General features: G+C 29.7%; 1 protein-coding gene across 1 annotated transcript; it reads right to left on the bottom strand.

The window, feature by feature from the left end:
* Window positions 1-2,423: 2,423 nt before the first annotated feature.
* On the bottom strand, window positions 2,424-6,351 carry LOC114417222 (expansin-B3-like). The gene is made up of 4 exons (XM_028382350.1): window positions 6,054-6,351; window positions 5,198-5,498; window positions 4,414-4,543; window positions 2,424-3,093 (listed from the first exon to the last, which is right to left on the bottom strand). The coding sequence occupies exons 1-4, from the start codon at window positions 6,229-6,231 to the stop codon at window positions 2,899-2,901; spliced, it is 804 nt and encodes a 267-aa protein (XP_028238151.1). The 5' UTR covers window positions 6,232-6,351; the 3' UTR covers window positions 2,424-2,898.
* Window positions 6,352-12,098: the final 5,747 nt, after the last annotated feature.

The following is a 12,098-nucleotide window of genomic DNA, read 5'->3' as shown; positions in this document are numbered from 1 at the left end:
ATTGATCCAACCTAGCCTGGTCCCTAACCTATTATGGACCAGGGTCAAATAGTTCACAAGGTCACGTAAATTAGTGTCTGCTCATGGCCAATTTATCATATTCGTATTACTTTTCTTTTCAAAACTTGGATCCCAAGGTCAGGGACACATGCATGGTTAACTCTTGTGGACTTTTGAAATGTGTATTACTTTGATAAAATTAAATAAATAAAATTCATCAACTTAATTTATTTTACTGCAGGATTTTTCAACATGATGAATGAGTAGCTTCTTTCTGCAATCACTCCTTCAACATGAAGTGGCTCCTACTAATTTGCACTGGTCGAAAGATGAATGATTTTTCACTAAGAAACACCACTACATATACATGATACACCCCTCCACTACTCAGAATGGAGTGACATCCCAATCATCATAAAATCAACTAAATATAATTGCAAGAACAAGAAAAACATTCTGCAACTCATTCATTAGCTCTGCGCACACTCCAAGCCTACAAAAATGACATAATCACCATTAAATTCCTTTAACAACAATAGAATTATGATAAGAGAAAAAGTACCTGACGTATAAAATTGTTTTCTTTTCGATAAAGTGACGTATACAATTGTTAGCAACGGAGCCAATTTATCCAAAGTTTGCATTAGCATTTCCAAATGCATCTATGAATAATAATAATAAAAAAAAGAAACAAAGTCGTGTTTATTACAAATAGGTCTGAATAATAATAATAATAATAATAATAACAATAATAAATAAAATAAACCAACTCTTGTCGAAAACAAAACAATGTGGATGATCACTGTAGCATTTCCTTATTCGTGTTTGGGCTTCTGACAACTAAATCTATAAATGAATTTTTTTTGGACAGAATCAAATTTAACTTATATCATTCATAACATGAATGAAGATACAATTTTAGTCATCTTATTCCATCTTTAATTCTAACTTAATATATTAAAAATTTAAGCCACTTAATTAATCATGACAATCTCCTCCTACTAATATAGCATACTAATTAAAAAAAATTAAACATGTTAATCCTTTCATTTATCCCATACTGGTTTGATTTTTAATTGCCCTTTTTTTTATAATTTAATTGCCTTTTTTCAAACCACCTAGCCATAATCCAGCACATAGAAAAATAAGAGAATAAAGTAATATTACTTATTTTAAGATTCGCTTTAAAAAAACAAAAGGAGGATCAACATATAATTTTAAGAAATCATTTTTTAAATACTTTTATGAAAAATGAAGAAAATATTAAAATAGAGGATTTTAATAAAGTTAACTTTAGGAGCTTTTATACTTTCATTTCTTCTTCTTTTTTCCTGTTTATTTAAAATCCTAAGATTCGAGAATAACACTAGCAAAAAAATAATTTAAGAATAAATTTTAAGGTTAAAAAAATATAGAATTACAAACTTTAAATTTGAACCTCTTATTTTTATCTTTTAATTTTAAATAACTTATAAGCTGCAAAAAATGTCAAACTGTTTTAGATTAAAATTACTCAAAATTCTTATTTCATTTTAACACCAAATTCTCTAAAAATTACTTAGAACGTTGAGTTGACTAATTTCGATAGGCCATTGTAGCTTCATTCCTAGGTATCCATATAGGTGTAAACATGAAAGAGTTTGAGGGGAAAAGTACCCTTAATAATAGTACGGTAAACTTTGCCTCCATCGGGTTCGATAGAATGAAAAAAAAAAGTTTTAAATTAAAGTAAAATATATAAAAGTGGAAATTATATATCATTTTAGTGTTTATTTTTATCATTTTTTATTCTCTTTTTTAATGTAAATAAACATATCCTCGATAGAGTGGAAATAAATAAATAAAAGTAAATTTATATAAAAGTTTTGAATTAAAGTTGTATTCATAAGAGTGTGAATTTCATCTTATTTTATTATTTATTTATTTTGTTTTCTGCTCAACATGAAAATATTAACTTGTTTTTGAGCTGACATGAGAACAAAAAATCTCACTAACATTATGCTATTATGCTTAGGATACTGATTAAGAAACTAAAAAAATAAAGTATTATTGTGAAAAATCATAGAAAAAAAACATAAAAAAAAATCAGAAACACAAATTTATACATCCCAATAAAAACATTTTTTTAATTCTTTAACCAATATGCCAAAGACATTAATTAGCATTTTTTTAAAAAGTGTCAAAAATTGTATAATATTAACTAAAAGCCACATTATTTTTAGTACTAATTTTTAAGTGTAAAAAAGTTTCACAAAGTTTTGATAGACAAGGTAAATCTAGCATGGTAACAAAACACCTGTCTAATTAATGATCTTCCGAAGGGAATCACCCTTTCTTTTGGTCAAAATGGAGAATAATTAATGCAATAAGAGCTTACAAGGAAACTAGCCATGAGGACCCACAATGTAGGGTTTATCACGAGATCATCACAATGGAAGTTAAAACATTCATGGGTCCAGAGAAAATATCCATTAAATAGCCATTGGGACCATTACACATATTCAACCCCATAAGAAATTAAAGGATACTAAACTAACACGCTCTCTCTCCCATTTGGAGAGGGCTACATTACATTTACTACCAGCTGTTACAACACACCAGAAAAGTAGGTATACAAATTCAATATTAAAAAAAAAATAAGAAAGAAATAGAACCATTGGATGCCCTTGTGCACTCCAAGTGGCTACTTTTCTTATAAAAAAAAAAGGGAAGAGAAAATCTAATGTATATATAGCAAATAAAGGGGAAAAAAGAAAGTTGGAAGCCCATGCTATTTTTGAGTTATGGGACTTGACCAGCTTTAACTAGTTAAAATGTACTTATTAAATATTAGTTACCCCCTTTGGGAAAAAGCCCTGGGTGTACTAGTTCTTGTACCAATTGCACCAAAGGATGTGATTAGGGGTAGAAATTTAGGCGAGAGGTGTAAGTGGCCTTTGGAACCCAATTAGTTGGAATAACATCTCTTGCAGAGAGGCTTCTCCCAGTGGAGGAGCTCAATTTCACTGAGAATGGTCCTCTTAAAGGTCCTCCAATAATGCACCAATTTGCACCCCAAAGGTGGTTCATTTGTAGCCACTCAGTAGACCCTGCCTGGCAATAGGAAAATACAAGAGCAAAATGTTAAGAATAAAATAATGTAACAAGCCACATTTTTTTATATAGCAAAATCTGCAAATAATACAAAGTGAGATTAACCCCACCTATTTATTAAAAATTATTAGCCAGCTTATTTAAACTTATTTGTTAAAAAACTTATTTTAATAAAAATAACTAATTTTTTTTAATATTTTTAGTGTGTTTGTCTGCTTAAAGAGAATATTTTTACTTATTTTGAGAAACAAATCATATATATTTATTAAATAAGTGTTTTCTAAAAAATGTTTATTTTAAGTTTAAATAAACTGACCCATAATGGGATTAAAAGCATAAACACTATTTAGTAATTTGTTTGTAAACAGAAATCAAATCACCACTTGTCCACTTGATTGTTTAGTTTGTTTTGGTAATTTAGTTGCCTAAATGTTCCTAAACTTTAAGTCCTTTCATACAGTGGGGGAGAAATTTGGAATGTTACTGTTTAACATTATTGGTCCCATATATCACATGCTTTGAGATCAGAAAATACAGAATACAGAAAAGCACCACCATAGCAAGTTGCCAATGGGCACCATAATGTATAGCACTGATAATATATTTAATAGGAGAGAAGATGGTCTACTAATTACAACCTTTGAAAGACAATATATATATCCTAAAGTGCAAAAGATGGTAGTGTTGAGGCACGTATAGTAAGGGGACACGTCCCCAAAATTTGGAATTGTCAAAACTCTGGACAATGGACTATAATAACTGACCATGCTAGTTCTCTCTTAATATCAGTAAAAATTGTGAATGACCACAATGCTTTATTTTACCTTTGGGCAGTTACTTTCGGTCAAATCTGCGACACTTTTCAAGAAGCAGGGTTCCGAAGATTGCAGTATATTACCATCCATTGTACTTTATTAGTTAAATAAATCAAGTGTACATTCTAGCTATTAAAATATATTAAGAATCTATCAACTTTCATATTTTTCATATTACTACATTAGAGAATAGAGACCATTAGCTGTAACGGCATCTGATTCTCTGAGAGACCAGAAGTTAAAGATTCTTCTCTCATGCAATTTTTTCTTCTTCTTTCTATTCTCCTCTATTTAACTCTTCTCTTTTTGTAACTTATTCATATAAATATGGGATCCTCGAGAAATATGTGAATCATACAATTATATAGATGTTCTAGATTAAAAAATTATATCCATTTATCTTTATTTATTAATATTTAAATATAACTTAAATAGTTTTTATTTTTTTTCATCATAACAATATATGTATAATGGAAATAAATAAGAACAGAGAAAAGATGCATACTTCTCGTATATGCATGGAGCCAATATCTCCCTCTGCATCCTCAAACTCAACCAGAAGTGATAGCCAAAATGGTGTGGAGCCTTCGTTAACATGAAATGCAATTTTTCTTCCAGGATATTTACACAGCGTTCTGAAAAAGATAATTCATTAGAAATTAATATTTAAAATGTGTCTTTCCTTTAATCCCCAAAACAAAAGGGTACATCCACCCGGGACTCAACAACAAGGGTAAACTCAGATGCAGATCATGTGGTATCCTGATATATAGAAACCAAAAGGGAAACACAAACAGAGAGAGTAACCCTTTTCCTTTTAAAGGGAGGCTGTGTTAATAATAATATTATAAGCTGGAAAAACAGTCAAAAAGTCAAATCTTCACACCAAATAAAAGAAGGGAAAAAATGGTACTAACTACTACTAGTCAAAGAGTCAATGCTACATAACAAGGTCCCCACTCCCGAAAATAGTAATATAATCAACTGAACAATGTTCACACTTCACACTTACAGTATATTACTATATGCACTTATAGCTGTAAATCACTTCAGATATCTTAGACCTTTTTTTTATTTACAATTTATAATTTTTCACACACTAAACTTCACACTCATCTTCACTTTGTTTTTTATATCTTTTTTACCACCCCAAAAGAATATTTCTCTCTCTCCTAAACCATATAGAAACAGTAAAATCATCTAGCAAACCATAGATAGTATCGCTGTAATAATGATGAAAGACACAGCACACACAGGGAACATTGAACATTGAAGTTTGGAAAACATACCTGCGGTAAATGACGGGGATTTGACCACGGTCTCTGAGTGGACCATTCTCGCCAGCAATAGCCATGCGACCAAACGCGGCACCACTGAGATCAAAGTGTGTTTGGTCAGAGGGGCAACCGGGGCACTCATCCGTAATTATCACTGTCACTGCTCTTCTCGAACAAATGCTCTTGTCCAAACACTTCACCTTGTAGCACGCACCACACCCTTCCCCCTTCATGAACAGCAAGGGCCCCACTGCCCCCACTCGAGCCCTGAATGGTTTCACATCCACCATTGTTCCATACCCACATGCCCCACCTTCACATTCATAATCAAAATCAAAACTTTTTAACACATCTCAAACAATTTTTCTAATTGGTTTTTTTTTTCCCCTTAAGAATTAAAGACCGTACGATATACAACACCGCATGCACCTGCTCAACCAATGAGCCAGACCTAGACCCCTTTGTTAATTAGAATTTATCTATGTGAACCTTTCTTGTATATTTTTATTAAGTGAATTATTGAAGTGAAATTTCCATTTTCATACAAAACAATACTGAAAATACATATAAAAAATATACTACATTTAAGTTTTGTTCGTTTCTAATTAGAAGTGGAATGTTTTTTCTTCGGATTATTCAAGTGAAATTCCAATTCAGATTAGAACAGAACACCACAAAAACTTAAAAAAGAAAACTTCATCTAATGTTGTTTCTATTTCTCTACATTTGAGTCAAGTGTGTTACTGAGTCAGATGTGAAAAAAAAACACAACATAGAATTTTTATGTGACTAACAAAATCTCAATTATGTGACTATGAATTTCTCGAGAGAAAAAAAAGAGATCTTATGAAGGGATTTAGTTAGTTACCGGTGCTGCCGTCTCCTTCGGGGTCGCCGTACCAGGTGGCGGTTCCGGGGTACCAATGTAGGTCGGGGCCGCGGTGCTGAAGCTGTGCCTCCGCAGCGTACAACAGCACGAATTTCAAGGCGAAGCTGAAGCACGTGAGGCTCAGTTTCGATGCGGCGGAGACACGGTGGAGCTGCATTGTGTAGGGAGGCGAAATGGGTGGCGCGCCGTCGCGGTTGGAGCGTAACGTGGGCGTTGCCGACAGTGTGGTGGCGGCAGAGTGAGTGAGTGTGGGTTTAGTTAATTAGACCGTTAAAGGGGGGTTTTGGGTTTCTTATAGTGCAACAGGGCGTGTAGGGTTTTACCTTGTGCTCCATTGGTTTTGTGGTTATTTACGCAAGGGTGCCATTTGAGGGTCTTAGGAGTGGGTCCCAGCGGTAGTTAAGGCGTTAATTACGCGTGTGCGCGGGAAACAAGGGTGTATTAGTCATTTCGCGGGAAATGAAGAAAAGTGTTAGGCGCCAGGTTCTAGAGTGTTAAATAAATGAACAAGCGTTAAATCAGTCCTTAAAAAGAGTTTTTGTTGTTTTTCATAACGCTCTAGTTGTTTTATTTTTATCCCTAGTTAATTGTTAGAGGAGAAAATTAAATTTATGACTTTTTTTTATTTTTTTCTCTTTTTACCATCATATAAATCTTATAATTCATCATTTCTATTGACCAATTATGATAATGATATAAAATAATTTCGCTAAAAATGATGATTAATCTCTGTCAATAATTATGAGCACACACAAAATGAATAAATTTCGATCGGGTAGACTGTGACCCAGTAGTTGGACCAAGTTGAGTCATATGTTCGATCGAATATGCTTTCGACCTAAAGCGACCTAGTTGGGTTTGCGGTCAAATCGGTGACCTGTCAACCCAGACTACGTCACTTATCCTTTTTTTGGTTACGATTCAAAACAATGTCATTTCAATTTCAAGCCATTTTAATTTTAGAAACTCTTTCTTAAGTGACTTTCCTTCCTCTCCTAGTCTCACTCTATGCTGCCGCTCGGTGCCTCCCCTTGGGTATAGGAAAAAGTTGAATTTGATTAGGAACATATGTTGAATTAGAACTTATTTAGCTATTTATTTATGTTTGTAATCTTTGTTACTTGTTTGTTTGAACTTGGACAATGATGTTTTTTAACATTTTGGTATCTAATTATCTATGTTATAGAATTATATTAATTGGTAATGTTATTTTTAAACATTTTAAAGATAGGTATAAAATTTTATAATTTTTTTTACAGACCGGATCATGCAGGTTAGTTAGTGACTCATCGGTTTGACCACTGACCCAATGTCATAATTAGGTCAGTCATCGGATCAATTTTTAAAACTATGGTCATACTCTCTCTATAACTAAAAGGGTTGACATAGCGATGTAAGGTCTCGTTGCATTCACATGAGTGATAATGATCTATTTAACAAGAGAACATGTATTCAATTCCTATAGTATGCAAAATGTCCTTGGGAAACACCTATGATCTTTGACCTGGGAAAAAAATAGTTATAGAGGAGAGGTCAAATTACACCGTTATAACTTTGACAACTATTACACAATTTTATAATTTTCAATTGAATAATATTTTCTTAAAATTTATCGTTGGATTAAAAGTTTCTTTCACATAGATCACATGTAAAATTTTATATTAATTCAAAATCATTTGCTACCACTTTCATGTAAATTAAAATTAACGTAATATAAATATTTTAAAATATATTAAAATATGAATAATTTGATTATCTTCTTTGTTGTTGTTCAATTTTGACATAAATAATCTTAGTAATATGTATATATAATTAAACAATTGAATCAATAAAAATCACATTTTATATCAAGTTATAAAAATGATATAATTAATTAATTTTTGAATGAGAATTTCATTCTTTAAAAAAATCCGTGTATGTATTAGATTTAGAATTAAAAAATTATATATTTGCTTAGTAAATTTAATAACTTTAATTTTCATTATATATATATATATATATATATATATATATATATATATATATATATATATATATATATATATATATATATATATATATATATATATATATATATATATAGCATCTTAACTACATAATTTTTTCAGATATAAAACTACATAATTTTACATTTTCTTTAAAAAAATTAACAATTCTATTGAACAAGTTAAATCTGAAAATGATAAAAAAAAACCATAATTTTATCATTTTTTAAATATAATTCAAAAATTCAAAATTGTATCATTTTCTGATTTAAAAACTATGAATTGTTTAAAATTGCACTAGTAGTTCAGTAAAAAAATTTTTGCAATAGTACACTAGTACTTGATAAATTATATTATCTGTACTAATTTTTTTTTAAAAATGTACAGATAAAATTGCATTAGTACAAATAAAACTTTATCTGTACATTTCGTTAGTTAAATTATATTTTGTCCATCAAATTGTTCCTTTAAATTAAAATCTAAAAACTAATTTTACCGAAAAGAAATATGCATTCATGTATACCAAATAAAATTTTGACAAGAGTTTAAGTTTTATATTATGATTCTTAAGGAAATCATTATCATTATAATTTATAAAAATAAATAAATTGATAATTATATGCTATATCAATTTATGATTTGATGAGTATGTATGTTTTAAATGCGAGATTCTGCCGCCGTTCGATATAGTTAGCAGTAGAGCCCTGTTCTCACCCTCACACCTGCTCAGTGTGAACTTTAAAAGGGACTTTGTTGACAAATGTTAGGATCGTCGTCTTCTTTTGCAATAAAAAATTTTCATCTGTTTAAAACGTTTTTATAGTAAAATTATAAATAGAAAATTTAGTTGTAAAATTTGAAATATAAATTTAATTAGAATGCATTCACATTGTAATTCTTTTACATTATTATTTATTACCTAATTATAAATTATCAACAATAAAATCTGACATAGTATATGTTTAGATTAAAATTTGTAAATGTAAGTTTGAATTAAAAAAGTATATTATAAACTTGAGTTTGGTATAATATTTTTTATCATCAGACTTTGGTATAATATGAGTTGATCTAAAAGTAAGTTGAAGGATACCAAAGGGTAATCTAAACATGCATGAGAAATGTTGGGGAATATCTTTAGTGTAAACAAAAAGCCTTATAAATTATCATGTCATACTATATATGACAAATGTTGGTTTTTGTAATAATCATTTTAAATATGAACAACAGGATTTTCTTTTTACCGTCAAAATATGAATAAAAGTTAAACTCTTAAATTATTGATCATAGGTTTGCAATTTTTTTTATAGAGAGGTTTGCAATTTCTGAGTTCTCAATAACTGATGATTAAATGCGCATCGTTTGCATGCATGAAAATAAATTTAAGAGGTAACATTTGAAAAGAAAATGAAAATTATAAATAAAATAAAACTAATTATTTAATTTAAGAGAAGTTATGTGACTTAATGAAAATGAGAATATTTCTAAAAATACTCTCATTCGATAATGAAGACACAAATTTATTACATGATGGTTACGTTTCTCTGTATGTACTAACATTGTATTATCTAATCAGTTAATGTATTTATTAGGGTTTGTCATAAACAATGCTCATGGGTGGGGCTCATTCTCAGGTCAGATGTAGTGTTGTTTAGACTCAACAGAGGAGCTAAAGTCTAAAGACAGAACGAAGGAAAGAAATAATAATAATAAAAGTTCAATACATGCATTTTGAGTTAAACACGAGCTTGTAACTTGTAAGTATCTTGCTCATTGGATGATCTTTTACACATATGTAAAACATAAAAAATAAATAATTTTTAGGCAATAAAAATAAATTATAAATATTTAAAAGGAAAACTATTCTACTAGTAATAAAAAAATATAACGTAAAGTATAAAGATATAAATGTTTGAAGTTTTTCAATTAAAAAATAGTAATGAATTTTAAATATTTTATTTATTAATATTGATTGAAGAAGTTTAAGTATTTATTAAAAACGAAAAATTTATCTTGTTTTTCCTTTCCCATCAAAACTCTTCATAAAAGCATATCTTAAAGAAAGAAACTCATAATTCATAACACGTGTGTCAAAAAATGAGAACGATATATGATTAAATAGTTTTGAAGCACAATAACTTAAATTTATAATATGAGAATTGATGTTTATTTATTTATTTTCTTGCTTGATTAATTTGTCAAAAGAAATTTGGAATGCTTAATAGAGCTCTTAAATACACTTGGCCCCTAATGGATTTTTAACTTTTCTTCGCTTCTTTTTGACATGTGTGACTACTTCTTTTCGTTAATTTGTTCTCATCATAATATTGTGACAAAAATATAGCTAGGAACGCTTTCCATGCATATTTTGTAAGCAATGAAGTATATAGTGGATGCAATGTCTCTATATATTCACTAGTCGAGAAAATTGTGGACAGTCTCTGAGATTGATTGGCTTCATGGCCCTACGGTGCATCTATTACCATTGTCTTTGCATTTGTCATACAAAAAGGTGGACCATATTCATGTTATGTAAAAACAAACAAAATCACGCAGTGCACATCTTCTGCAGAATGTCTAGGTTAACCTTATTACACTTGATTAAGTTTAGTGTCATGCTATTAGTTCAAGTGAGATTGAACTTAAAATCTTTAATCAAGATCTTAGATATAGAAAAAATTGTAATTCCACTTTAGATATAGAAAAAATTGTAATTCCACTAAAAATAATGAAATTTTTTGATAGAAATTAGTTATCAATTTTATATTAATAACATAATAATTTGAAGAAAAAAAGTAAGGGTCATAATCATACTAACTAGAGTAATTTGACACGTGAAGGGGACAGTATGAAAGCAAATTACTTTTGGTTCCTAAAGGTTAGGCAAGGGAAAGAAAGAATTTGCACTTAATTAGCACTATTTTCAAAATTATTATGTTTCTTTTCCTTATCTTGCTTAAAATTTGTTTATTGTGTTATTATTATTATTGTTGTTATGCATGATCAATTATTCATCAAAGATCGATCTCCAACCTGCCAGGAAATCCGCTGATTGTTTGCTTCCAATGTGAGAGATCCAAGATCAGAATTCTGGAAGGTAGTGCTGACTACCAAGGTAGCAAAATAATGATATTGGAGAAGGTGAAAATTATGTAGTACTAGTACTTCTACTACAAAATTTCAAAAAGGGTTTTGTGATTTGTGCATAAGAATCTTTTTGCATTTGTCTGTAAGCTTGAAAATTACACGTGGCACAAGTCACTTGCAGCCAAAGAACCTTTCTGTGACCAATTATGTTCCCTGAGCTGAATAGTGGTTCTTATTCTAATCTCATCAATATCTAATTACCTAGTGAATATAGTACTAGACTATTGCAGTGTTATTAATATCTTAATGATAGACTATTGCAGCAGACAGAAATTACAGGTATTATTATATACTAATATACAATTCTGCATTTTCCACACTTTTCCCCTGTCCATGCTTCCATGCCACTGAAGTCTGAAACCACATTGGCAGATTTTGCTATCTAGAAATTAAATAACAATATAAGTTTGTATATTTATATTTCATATTTTTTTAGTACATTTTTATTTTGCACACTCTATAATTCCATGATTCCTTGATTATCGGAGAATGATGTGATATGCAAACCACGAGTTAGAACCATCAAATCAAGCAAAGATATGGATGGAATGCCCTTAATGGAAAGATTAATTCAAAGGGGCAGAAACTGGTAAATTTTTCTTCAACTGAATGCTATGCAGTATGCACCAGATCTTTCATTTACAGAATATCTGCAAAACCTTGTGTTGGAGATCTTACCTATTGAATAATGATATTGGTAAAATAAAGAATTTAATTTCACCATAACTTTTAAGATGATGTTAAAATGATCTATGCAATTCATGTTGGATCGAATATTAAAGATGTCACATCTAATGATACTATGATAAAAATAAAGTATAATTTCTGATCTTATAAGTCAAAATAAATCATGTAAATATAAATTAATTCTCTTCTTATAAATTAATTTTATATA

This window comes from Glycine soja, chromosome 6, assembly GCF_004193775.1.
Source record: "Glycine soja cultivar W05 chromosome 6, ASM419377v2, whole genome shotgun sequence".
NCBI lineage: Eukaryota > Viridiplantae > Streptophyta > Magnoliopsida > Fabales > Fabaceae > Glycine > Glycine soja.
Note: the sequence above shows the minus strand (reverse complement) of the source record. Positions and strands in the feature narration are given on the sequence as shown.

Bases quoted from the DNA above. Each gene is read 5' to 3' on its own strand.
- LOC114417222 (XM_028382350.1), bottom strand. From the start codon at position 6,231: ATGCAGCTCCACCGTGTCTCCGCCGCATCGAAACTGAGCCTCACGTGC. The intron at 4,544-5,197 runs GTATGTTTTCCA...TATCTTTTTCAG, and splicing joins ATCCCCGTCATTTACCGCAG to AACGCTGTGTAAATATCCTG. The intron at 3,094-4,413 runs GTATGCATCTTT...TCCTATTGCCAG, and splicing joins GCTCCATGCATATACGAGAA to GCAGGGTCTACTGAGTGGCT.